This window comes from Amblyomma mixtum, chromosome 1, assembly GCF_055824585.1.
Source record: "Amblyomma mixtum isolate Tamu chromosome 1, ASM5582458v1, whole genome shotgun sequence".
NCBI classification, from domain to species: domain Eukaryota; kingdom Metazoa; phylum Arthropoda; class Arachnida; order Ixodida; family Ixodidae; genus Amblyomma; species Amblyomma mixtum.
Window position 1 is genome coordinate 143,154,952 of NC_143012.1, and position 12,572 is coordinate 143,167,523.

Genomic DNA, 12,572 nt, shown 5'->3' on the forward strand with positions numbered 1-12,572 from the left:
CCACTCCACATGAACCTGTAGCGTTCATCTAAATCGTTGAGTGGAAAACGGTGCAGCAACGATAACAATGTTATCTTACACCTATGCAAACAGCTACAAAAGCAAAGTATGATCCGGTGTTCCTTGCACTGTGAGCGAATATCTGAGTCAAATGAGGGCAACAACTTCCTTCCTAACTGCGACGGGAGGCCTTAGGCTGTTTTAAAGAGTATTTTTGGCGTTGGTAATACCTTATTTGGGGGCACTTCTGAACTTTGCCGAACGCTTTGTTTGTTTTATAGGTGGTAGATGTGGTGACTGGCCAGAAACTCGGGCCGCATCAAACAGGGGAGATTTACTTCAGAAGCGCTTCCATGGTGAAAGGCTATTACAAAAGTCCTAAAGAGACCGCCGACCTCTTCGACAAGGAAGGCTGGTGCAAGTCAGGTACGCAATTGTTGCCGTCCACATGGTGATTCGCTTTCTTTGTTTAATGTCTGCTGCGCTGCTGGCTAGAAAAGAAGATGGCATGGGAGATAGTGCCATGACACCACTGGTTTCTAATCTGACTGCACCAAAGGAGAGACTGTTGTCGATACTCGTTTAAACATGTCCACACAACCGAGGAATACAGAAACAAACTTTCTTATGAAAACAGCGAAATTGCAGAAAAGGAGTAAGTGTTAAAATCTCAATAAATGTGCGAGCAAAACCGTTAAAACAGGCTAGCTAAAGAAGAAATTTTTTGTTCAGAACAACTAGCTATAGTCTATAGGTGGTGCTGTAGGCACGGTGTAGGAGGCAGAAAACTATTCGAAAGCCGTGTTGGCTTGTGTCGTTCTTCAAATTGTGCGCCACCTTGTGAGCGTAAGGTTCGACTACAGTTCTGGTCGCGACGTACCCATCAGGTTGGCTTTCCTGCTTGCAGGTCCGTCTCTTCATAGTTTGTATGAGATATTCCGTCACAGCCACCGCCATGTGTTCAGGATAGCCCAACAATCGGAGCTTCATGAACTGCTTAATAAAGCACTCCTTGATCATGAGGCAGCAGTATCTCGCAAAACGCTTTCTAGCACTTGCTTCGCGATTGCTCTCTTAATTATTTTGGAATGGGTCGATTCGTAAGGAAGTAAATCCTTATAAACTCTCTGCCGGTAGCACCAGCAGACACATTTGTGTGTGAACAAACAGGACAGATGCCTCCTGCATGGCGTTGACAGCTTGCACAAAAGGCCCCCAAGGGTTTCATTCGACCACGAAAAGCGCCTATTGGAAAGGTTGTTTCCTATTTCTCAGACAATGACTTATGATTGTTGTACGCTGAGAAAGAAGGAAGTTTTGGGATTATGCCTAAGGCACTTTCCAAGCTGTGGAAAGGAAATTTATGTGTGTCAAGACTAGAGCTAACAGCGTTAAAAGCAGCACCGTTGATTGGTGCGCGTCTTTGAATCAAGTTTGGCGAATTCCACCAAAGATTCCAAGTGCAGCACTCTGAAGGTCTTCTTTGTCGCTAAGATTCACAAGCCGGATGTGCAATTCCAGACTATTGCTAGTGAGACAGGCACATGGCAGCTAGTTGTCAGCCGTTTCCTGCTTTCAGTAGAGGATCCTTTTTGCCACGAGAAACTCTCCTGAGGGCTGCGAGTTTTCGAATGATAAAGCGAAGATGTAGGGTATGCCTTTTCGGTAGATGTGGTTGACCTTTCTCTGCACTATCCGTCATTAAAAGCTTTTTACTTCTCTTAAGGAGTGCCTTGAAGTAAATGCCATCATACTCTTCAGAATACCGCTTCTATGAACGTCGATAATTACACCGCCCTATTGTAGTTTTACCTGCATGCAACTTTTATCGCTTCTAACAATCGGTCGTATTTAAAACGCCAGGATATATGCGTTCAATCCTATGTCGTTCCCGTTGAATGCAACATTTTTCTTGCGTTTATTGACGGTCCCTTTTTTAGCTTTTTACCGTGAGGAAGTTTCAATGCATGAATGCCTGAAGTTTTAGACTTAAAACCTTATGTTCACAAACATAGGTGTCTGCTGGTGCTATCGGTCCAGAGTTTATATGCATTTATTGTCTTGCGATTCGGCCCGTTCCAGAATAATCAAAAGAGCATTCGCGAACAAGCGCGAGGGTGTGGTTTGCAGAGATCCTGCTGCCACATGAAGAAGGAGAGCTTTACTAACCAGCTGATGAGGCTCCGATCAGTGGGCTATACTGAATACATGGCGGCGGGTGTGACGGACTCTCTGATACAAAGTATGGAGGGAGGGGCCCGCTATTAGGAGAGGCAACCTAATGGGTACATCGCGACGAGACCTGTAGTCGCACTTTACGTTCACAAGGTGGCACATAATTTTGAGACTGTCACTAGCGAACACAGCGTCTGAATGGTTTCCTCCGTCCCCCAGAAATTGACTAACCTGTGCAGTCGAGTGACGGGCGATGAAAGAAAAAACACCAACGGCTGCTCTAGGAAGCATGCTAATCCGTACGCAGAGTGTGCCGCCGGGGTCATTTACGAAATACCCTTAACTTGTGGGAAGGTTTACGCCGGCCAAATCGGCCGATGTGTGAATGATCGGGAAGGAGTGTACAAGCATTCTATAGCAACAATCTGAACTTACATCAACCCGCCGACTGCCGATCTTGTGATTTAAAATCAAACTCTTAGCCAAAACTGCCACACATAAGAATTTTTGGCAGGAGCAAGGACACACTCGCGCTACAGTGCTCTATACTCGCGCGTAAATTACTTGAAGCTTTCAACATCAGAACGATGTGTTCGGCTTGCGTCAGTGGCGCCTCGGTATCCCTTTTTGTGGCGAAAGTTGTCTTCTAACTTTGACCACATAGGGGTGTGTTAAAGTGTTGGTGAGACGCTTGCCGGTTGTGTTAAGGTGTTTGAGGGTGTTAACACCACAAATTTTGACGCAAGCGCAGAAACTCATTTTTTCCTGTTTCGATGAAGTAAAAGCAGTTGGAGGCAGCGCCCTTCCTGTCCTTGTTATCTGTGTGCTCGTGTTTTTTAGCCCCGTGAAACTTTTCCTTTACACACAGTGATTAAGTTTTTCTTTCTTGGGTAAACCAAAGCAAGGATCAAAACTAGCGATTAACCAGATTAGAGTCCTTTTTTGAGATTTTTCGATCCTTCTTTCTTTTTTACTTTCGCAAATTTCCTAGTTGTTTGATTTGACCTCACACAATAATGTGACAATGTTTTCTAGTTGGTATTTGTTGTTGCTTAGCTCAGAGCGGAAAAATATGTTCACTTTGCGCTATTTCTTTATCAGCTCTTGTGCGAATGATTAAGGTGGTTACTCGTTTCGTTTGCACGCTTATATAACGTGTGCTTTCTCTCGCGAAGAAAAAGTCAGAACTCTGTGTCCATGGCGTAGTTTTCGTTTCTGTCTCCTGTCCTGCTTATTCGCTCAGTATTACCTGTTAATGTGCAACTTTGTTGCTGCATGCTTCGAACTTCTTCAATGTTCGAACGCCAGCGCGGCGGCATACTACGAGGTACTGTGAACGCTTCATTTGCGATTAGTAAAGTTGTCAAAGCAGCTCGCCAGCAGCAAGGGTTTCTGCGAGAAGCAAATGAATGCGCTGGAGTGCGTCTTCTAAAGCACCGTGATACGCAAGCGCTGGCGAAACACGCGTATATAATGAAATTTTTTTAACAACTGAACACTAATTCGGAACAACGGTTCTCTTGGCTGCAATATGGGAAGCCCACTCATATAAACGCAAAATCAGTGAGGCATTTCAGGTTCTTTATAAGTGGACTTTAGTATAATTCTCATGCAATATTTCACCTAGCATAGTCAAAGCAGTACGAACTGACTCCTACTGCAGATACAAAGCAATATGCAACACTCGCTATAAAACATGCACTTTAGCAGAAACTACCAAGCGATGAACGTAAACTCAGTTTCGGCAATTCCCACAAAGGCACTTTTAACATATTTCTGCGTATTATAGACACCACGGGACACTGATACGAGTCCCGCGTTGACTGTAACACTTTACCACAGCAGTATAACGTCACCAGAGGAGTTCTCACTTGCGCACTTTCGAGTGCAGCACCATTTCTTCGCATTCGCGCGTTGTAAGCTCTCCGTCCCAAAACATATTGCCACGCGCCTAACGCGCCGCGCGGCCTCCGCGCTGAATCGAAGACGACGACGAAGCGGCGGTGGCCTCTCGCGGCGCGCTTGTTCTGTTTTGGTGTCGTGGAAGCTGGCTCTATAATTAAAAGAAGGCTCCCAGTCTTGGGTTCTTGCCGACGCCTACCTTCGCGGCTCTTCTGGTCGTGACACTGGTGGAGGTGCGACCGATGCTCCCTACTCCTGAGGACGACTCGACGCTCCCGCCTCTTGTGACCACCCCCGTCCATCGTGCCAGCCGGAGGATCCGAGGCCTGTCCCCCGAGGCCCTCCCTGTTGTCAGCGCGCCTTCAACTACCATTCCACGCTTGGCGACGCCACTGCCCGCCCTGCCTACGACCGTCCCTGCAGCCAGCCCCACCTATCTCACCCTTCAGACTCCACGCACACCTAAGTCCCTCCACGGTGACCTGTTTGAAGATGCCGAAGACTGGTTGGCTCACTACGAACGGGTCGCGACCTTTAACTGCTGGGACGACGCTACAAAGCTGCGTAACGTGTACTTCAGCCTTGAAGACTCCGCACGAACGTGGTTCGAAAACCATGACACTACTTTTTCTACGTGGCCGGACTTTCGACGTCAGCTCCTGAGTACGTACACCAACAGCGACCGCCGGGAGAGCGCAGAGCGTACACTGTCCTCTCGAATTCAGCTTCCCAATGAGGGTGTTGCCATGTACGTCGAGGATGTGACGCGTCTTTGCCATCGCGCCGATCCGGCCATGCCTGAAGAAAAAAAGCTGCGGCACCTGATGCGCGGCGTAAAAGAACAGCTCTTTTCCGGCCTCGTGCGGAACCCGCCCAACACCGTCGCGGAGTTTCTGGCCGACGCCGTGCACATGGAGAAATTGCTGCAGCAGAGATCCCATCAGTACGACCGGCAACTGCGTCAACCTTCGACTCTATCAACGTTGGACCGGTTCGACCATGAACCCGGGCCGAATCCGGACTCCCTTCGCGAACTCATCCGTTCCGTGGTCCGCGAGGAGCTGCAGCACCTTCAAGCCACCTTTGCCCCTCGCGTCGATTCCGTCACCAGCGTCATCCGCGAGGAAGTACGGCAGGCACTCAGGGCACAAGACGCTGCAGCTTTGCCGGCGCCGCAACTGACCCCATACGATCCTGCGTCGTACCCGACTCCTGTCCAGCCAGTCACGTACGCGGACGTCGTGCGCCGCGCGGCCCCCCTCCTGGGCCTTCGCCTTACACCGCACCATTGGTCGCGGTGCACTCTGCCCAGCCGACACCTTACTGGGCGGATCGGCGCCAGGCACCGCGGAAGACTGACCTCTGGCGGACTCCGGATCAACGCCCGCTCTGCTACCACTGCGGTGAGGCCGGCCATCTCTACCGGCGGTGCCCCTATCGCGAAATGGGACTACGCGGTTTTTCCATCGACAGCCCCCGTCCACGCCCTGGAGAGCGCCCTCAAGACATCGCTGAGTATGTCACCCGCCAGCGTAGTTCACCGTCTCCTCCGCGTCGCGAGTCGCGATCGCCCTCTCCACGCCGGTCTCCGCCCTCTGGGTCCCGTTTCGCCCCAGGACAACGTGGTTCCTCGAGCCCTCATCGGGAAAACTAGCTCCGGCGGCCTTTGGAGGCGAGGCCGCCGAACGCCGTTCCGACGCAAAGCTTCCACCGCCGCAGCAACTGAATCGCCCCGACGTCGCACGCCGCATCGCTGCACAGTTTTCCCCGACGCGCCTTTCGTATCGCCGCGATTCCGCAGCCCCAATCGCCGACCCGCTTCCGCCGCCGCACCGACCCAATCGCCCCGACGCCGAACGCCGCATCGCTGAAGAGTTTCCCCCAACGCACCGCTTGAATCGCTCCGACAGCGCAACCCCAGTCGCGGACCAGGTTCCGCCGCCGCACCGACTGAGTCCTCCACAACAGCCATCGACGGGCCGTGCTGAAGGCAGGGTCTCCTTGGATATCCCTGTTCTCGTCGACACAAAGGAGGTCAGTGCGTTGGTCGATACGGGCGCAGATTACTCTATCCTTAACGGACGGCTTGCGACGGCCCTGAAAAAAGTGACGACACCCTGGGACGGCCCCGACATACGCACGGCAGGCGGACATCTTGTCGCACCACTCGGCATGTGTGCGGCCCGGGTTACGGTTCGAGGCTGCACATTCGTTGCCACTTTTCTCGTTCTCCGCGAATGTTCTCGCGATGTCATCCTTGGCATCGACTTTCTTCGCGAGCACGGTGATATCATAGACCTGCCGAACCGCCTGGTGACGTTTTCTACCGCAATGGCCACAGAAGAACCTGCGCACCAGGGTTCTCGGTCCGCCCTGCGAGTCGCCGACGATAACGTTACGGTGCCACCACGTGCCAGCATTCTCGCTAGAGTTACCTGCGACGAGCCACATAGGGGACTCCGGGTTGTCGAGCCTAATGTCTCCCTCGTACTCACTAAGGGGGTTGCGGTGGCACGGGGCCTTGGATCCCTTCATGACGGTTGTACAGAGGTCCTTGTCACCAACTTCTGCAATGAGCATCGACATCTGTTCCGTGGCACAGCCATCGCTTACGTCGACCATGTTCAGGAAGTGGCCGAATGCTTTGCTTGTGCGGAGGACACACCTGGAGCCGCCGAAGTTGCCCACTTCTTTATGCACGACATCGTGCTTAGACACGGCGCCCCATCGGCCGTCATTACTGACCGAGGCAAGGCGTTTACAGCCCGACTTCTACGCGACGTCTTAACGCTTAGCCATACTGCGCATCGACCAACCACAGCGTATCATCCCCAAACCAATGGTCTAACGGAACGGCTCAACAAAACATTGGCGGACATGATCTCGATGTACGTCGACGTTGAACACAAAACCTGGGATGAGGTCTTGCCGTACGTCACCTTCGCATATAATACCGCGACGCAGGAAACCACCCAGTTCACCCCGTTCCGTCTCGTGTATGGCAGAGAGGTCCGCATGATGCTAGACGCCATGATGCCGTATGACGGCGCAGAGCTCCCCCCTGAAGCAGGCCACTTCGTGGAACAAGCAGAGCAGGCCCGTCAGCTGGCCCGCTTGCACATCAAGGACCAGCAATCCGCCGATGCCCGACACTATAACCTTCGGCACAGGGACGTGCACTACGAGCCCGGCGACCACGTATGGGTGTGGACACCCGTGCGCCGCAAGGGATTGTGCGAAAAGTTTATAAATAGGTACTTTGGCCCGTACAGAGTCCTGCGCCGCCTGAACAGCGTCAACTACGAAGTTGTACCCCACGGAACTGTGATCGTCGGCCCTCAGCGTCAACGGCCTGAAATTGTGCATGTAGTGCGCTTAAAGCCGTACTTTTCGCGTGACTGAGCGCAGCGTTCACGCTGTTTCTTACCTTTTTCCCCTTACCCCACGTGTGACCTTGACTCTCGCCGCATTTCATTTAGCGCACGTTGTATAGTTCACCTCACCCCTATTCTTTTGTTTTTCTCTCCTCCTCCTCTCACTGTACATACCCCATTCCACATCGAGAAGATGTTTGCTTTCGCGGGGGGGAATAATGCCACGCGCCTAACGCGCCGCGCGGCCTCCGCGCTGAATCGAAGACGACGACGAAGCGGCGGTGGCCTCTCGCGGCGCGCTTGTTCTGTTTTGGTGTCGTGGAAGCTGGCTCTATAATTAAAAGAAGGCTCCCAGTCTTGGGTTCTTGCCGACGCCTACCTTCGCGGCTCTTCTGGTCGTGACAATATCAAGGCATTCATAAGGCGGTACTTTCAAAACATTCGAAGAGCATTTGGCTGCTCTGGCAAAGAACCAGCACGCGCACGTAGCCGATGGGAACGCCGTGTGCGGGAAAAAATATGGTTGCTGTTTAGCATTACAAATGAGGAAAGATTGTGAGAAAGCAGCTGTTTGCAAGTGGAGAGTGGACACCATTGCCACGTACCTGAAAGCGCAAGTGAGGTGTCAACTGACACAGGAAGGAGAGGAGGAGAGTAGGGGACCCTCTACCAGCTGCCTGCCTTCGGTTGGCTGCGGGCGGGGCGCCAGGTGGAGCGCTAAGAGCTGGGAACTCCGCTTCTTCGGGGTAGTGGCGTTACTGCTGCTCTCTTGCCATGGAGTGGCACCAGATGGTGTCTTCTTACACATGGCGTCTTCTGCTTGACTTGCTGCCGCTCGGTGGCGTGACTTCTTGTCGCGCCGGGATTGTCTCCCTTGGGTGATGCGATACACGCGTCTTGCACAGACCGCGTCTGGCCGCCGCCTCTTGGACCGGCTGCGCGTCAAATACGACTACTACATTGAGGAAAGGTTGAGAGTGCCAGAACTCTAGACATGCGCCCTCCGAGCCCCATCTCTTCCCTGCAACATGTTCATAGAAGACCATAGCGGTCGTCACCACGTGCGCGCGAGAGCGTTGCCGCGATACTATGGTCACCAACAACACGTATATTACATGGTCGTTGCTGGCCCGCACCGCTGGTGGGTGGTACATGGCCGTAGTCGTACATAACACAAACACAGTGAACCATCTTACTCTCAAAGTCTGCAGCGCAGCAGACGCCCAGGAGATTGTCATTGCGCTGGCTGTCACTAATCTCAAGTTGAAACGCATCATCTCCCAATCACGAGGCGCCTGTCGGACCTATGAGCTGAAGTGCGCTCCCTTGCTTGTCGGACGCATACTGCAGTCTAGTTGCCGACACGTAGCTTCACCTCCACGTAACCCGATTTGTGCCGCCGGGCACCAGGAACTCCAGGGAAGGAAACATACCGATCAGGCCGCCCGCGAATTCTCTCCGCGGACTATCTGCCTATCTTTGGCAGCCTACTCCCAATCAGACAATCTGGTCCTTACATTCAAACGCATCACCTATTACTAAAAGGAGGAGCACCGGCGCGACCTGGCTCCTTGTGAGGGGCTGGATCGCGCTGACGAACGCGTCGTCAACAAAATTTTGACCAACACTGTACTGTGCCCGGCGGTGCTTAAGCATTTCAACCCATCCTTTGATAGTGCGTGCCAGTTCGGCTCGGAGGTGGCTGACACCTCCCACTTGGTTCGGGGGTGCCAATCAAACTCATCTCTCCCCCCAACCCTACCAGAGAGGACTGGGAGGCGCCATGCTCAGCTGTGAAGACCTCAAGACCAAAATATCTTACTTCAACGGACGCGGGTGGCGTTGCTTACCAATGGAGCCTAATAGGGGCTCCAGCTGGTATTGTGTAGAGAAGGGGCTAATAGGGCCCTAGCCCCAATCACTTCTCTGTAACCATTCAATCGTTAATAAATGTTTTTCACCCCCACTACCACTGCCGCAGGAATTCAATTATGCGCCTTTCCTTCACAATAAATCAACGGAGTCTACGACGCCCGATCAAAACGCACGACAGAATTTTTTGTCGCGTATCTGTCGGGCGACAAAATTTTGTGTCGCGCGACAAGCTCTCTTGTAGTGCATTGTGTCGTGCGACAGGGGCTCGTGTCGTGGGTTCTTTCTCGCGACAAAAGTGTTTGTAGTGGGTTCTGTCGCACGACAGTCATCATTCCTGTATTTTGTAGTGTGCAGAAGGTGCCTGTCGCAGGATTTGTCGCGCGACAGGTTTCTGTCGTAGGTGCTGTCGTGCTTCAGGGAGAGTCGTGCCGCGCGACAGGGCCTGCGTGCATCGACAGAGTTGCCTGTCGCGGGTTCAGTCGCGCGACACTACAGCCTGTCGAGGTATCTGTCTTGCGACAGATACCTGTCGTGGGTCTGTCTTGCGACAGATATCTGTCGTGGGTTCTGTCTTGGGACAAATATCTGTCGTGGGTTCTGTCTTGGGACAAATATCTGTCGAGGCAAGTGTCGTGTTAGAGGTTGCAGTCGATGGTAATTGTGGTTTTCTACAGAAATCTCGAATTTCTGTAGCGCCATCGTGGGATAGTGATAGGCGGACATTCACCAATTTCGTGTTAAATCGCTTGCACTTTGGCGAGCCACGAAGACGATGCGACTTGCTTTGATCGATTGGCGACGATCATCGAGGGAATTAAATGAAGTGTTAATTCACAAACGCGACTCGAGTTTGCAACTCGCTTCCCTACCTAGCTACCGGCCGCACGAAAATTGGCGGGGATGAGAGGCGCCGCTCGCAATCAATCTTCCCTTCAGTTCGCACATGACAGTGTGAGCGAAAGAAGACCATGCTCAAGAGAAAGCATATGCACCAGCGAGAATGCTAGCTGTGCCTGTGAATGAGGCAGTGCTTGCGGTAGTGGCATGCTGCGAGCCACGCGAGCGTCTTCATTCCATCCGGCGCGAGCATGACGAATAGCGCTACTGAAGGTCAGTGTACTCGTGGCTGCTGTGACCTGTGCGTCTCGCAACATACTGTACCCACTACCACATGCGGAGAAAAGGCTAAGGTCACATATACGCGTCGCTTAACGTCACGTAATGAGAGTAACCTGATGGCGAAAAAGCTGGAAGATTACTCGCAGTAATCGTCCTGCTATCACAAAGGCAGCATGTATGTTACGCACGCATGACCTGTTGCCTGTATAAATGATCAAGGCGACTCCCATATCAAGTTTCCACGTTTCAGTTTTTAGCCGCGCATGCTGCAAGATCATCATAAAATATGAAAAAAATATATATATATTCTTACGTACGACTTCGTTCATTGCTTCCATTGAAAATTTCATGACAGTGACACAACCATCTCGCTAAATATAGAGAACAGCGTACGAATCCTAAGGCCCAGTACAGCCTTGAGCGTGTTTGAACACGGACGCCTAGAAAGGGCGCGCGCGTGGACCGTTGCGTCGCGCCTGCGCTGTAATTTCCCGGAGGAGCAAGAACCCGAATATTTGCCAGTCGACGTGGCGTTACCCCGCGACGCCAAGGATTGGGTGGCGAGTTCTGCGACATGAAGTCGCGCCGCAAGAATTCGGTCAGTGAGTGACTTCCCCATGAGGATGTATTAGTTCGGGGCTCCCCCTCCGTGACCAAGGGGCTTAACTCGCGCGAACTCTGTGACTCCCTACTGTAAACGTGCGTTTAATGTCCATTCACACTCGCAATAGCAAAGGCCATGCGGCCAGCAGTCGCTTGCGATCGGGCAGCAGCTCCACGACACTTCCTCACACCTACAAGAGTGACCTGCAGCTCGCCTGCTCGTTTGATTCTCACGTGAAATGAGTCTTGGGACTGACGTCAGTCGATCGCGCGCTTTGGTTCAGTCTCCTGCGCCCTCGCGCCTCGTCCTCTAGAGTGTTCTGGTCCCTCACGCTCGGTCCACTAAAGTGTTCTGGTCCCTCGCTATTAACAGTGTGCTACGACAACCTGAGCGAAGAGTAGAATGTCGGGGCGGTTTTGACGTGCGCCACTGCCATGCAAGCGTAAGGGCGCTCTTCTCGGGACCGGCCTGCCAGCCTGGAAGCCGGCGTCAGAAAAATTCACTGGTATTGTTTGTTCACGTCCATTTACTAAGCTCTGGGATAGAGTATCGTTAGCCAATATCGAGTTGTTGGTAGAAGCGATAACAGCAAAACAAATTTTCTCCCACAGCCGCTTCTGCTGCCCATTGCAGCTCGCCTGGCTTCTGCTAGCTCTGCTCCTGAAGGGGTCGCGGAAACCGAGCTTACTTCACTATGACGCGGGGCTCACAGTAAAACGGTGGCGAGGGTAGCACCTCAGTGCTAGCCAGTTCCGAATCGCACTCAGCTTAGGCGTCGATGTGCAATCGGCTAAGCTTAGCGACGACAGGGGTAGCTAGAGAGCAGCGCGCAGTTCGTCGGCCGGCGCGCCCGCGGGCGGCGTCGTTGCCGAAAGCTCGGCTCGCTCAATGATTGGCTCAGTAGCTCGCGAACTGAGCAGGCAAGGCTGGAAAATCGAGCAGCGAGCGTCTGTCCTGCGACTGAGCGATCGAGACTTTATTCTCACGTTTGCATGCAGCATAGGTGAACAAATTTAGCACACATATATGCATCGAATATCTGCTGCCTTACAGCGTTTATTAAGCTCGTCCTCGACGTCACCGTTAGCGCGGAAACCGCGCATATCTTTATTTCACTACGAGACATGGTTCACAGTACAACGTACAGTGAAGAGAGTAGCACCTCAGCGCTAGCCAGTTCGAAAGCACTCTCAGCTCTGGCATCGATATGAAACCTGCCAGGCTTAGCGACGAATACGACATCCAGGGAGCAGTGCAAACTGTCGCCCGGCGCGCTCGCGGGCAGTGTCATTTCTGAAAGCTCAGCTCCCGCAATGCTCAGCAGCCAGCGACTTGGGCTCGCAAGGCTGGAAAACTGAGCAGCTAGCGGCTGGACTGCGACTGAGCCCACGTTCGCAGCACAGGTAAACAACTTTTAGCTCACATATACGCTTGGGATACCGGCTTCGTTGCGGCCACCTTAAGGTGATTCTTACGCTCGTCATCGAGGCCATCGTCACCGCTCGTGACGCACTGGCTGAGAA

At 52.7% G+C, this 12,572-nt stretch overlaps 1 protein-coding gene across 1 annotated transcript in view; it reads left to right on the forward strand.

Moving 5' to 3' along the window:
• The first annotated feature begins 280 nt into the window (after positions 1-280).
• LOC149367812 (putative 4-coumarate--CoA ligase 3) overlaps positions 281-12,572 on the forward strand; it is a 32,545-nt gene continuing 20,253 nt past the window's right edge. Inside the window, exon 1 of the mRNA XM_089575334.1 lies at positions 281-426. Within this exon, the coding sequence (XP_089431460.1) occupies positions 354-426 (73 nt within the window). The 5' untranslated portion in view covers positions 281-353. The remainder of the gene's footprint in view (positions 427-12,572) is intronic.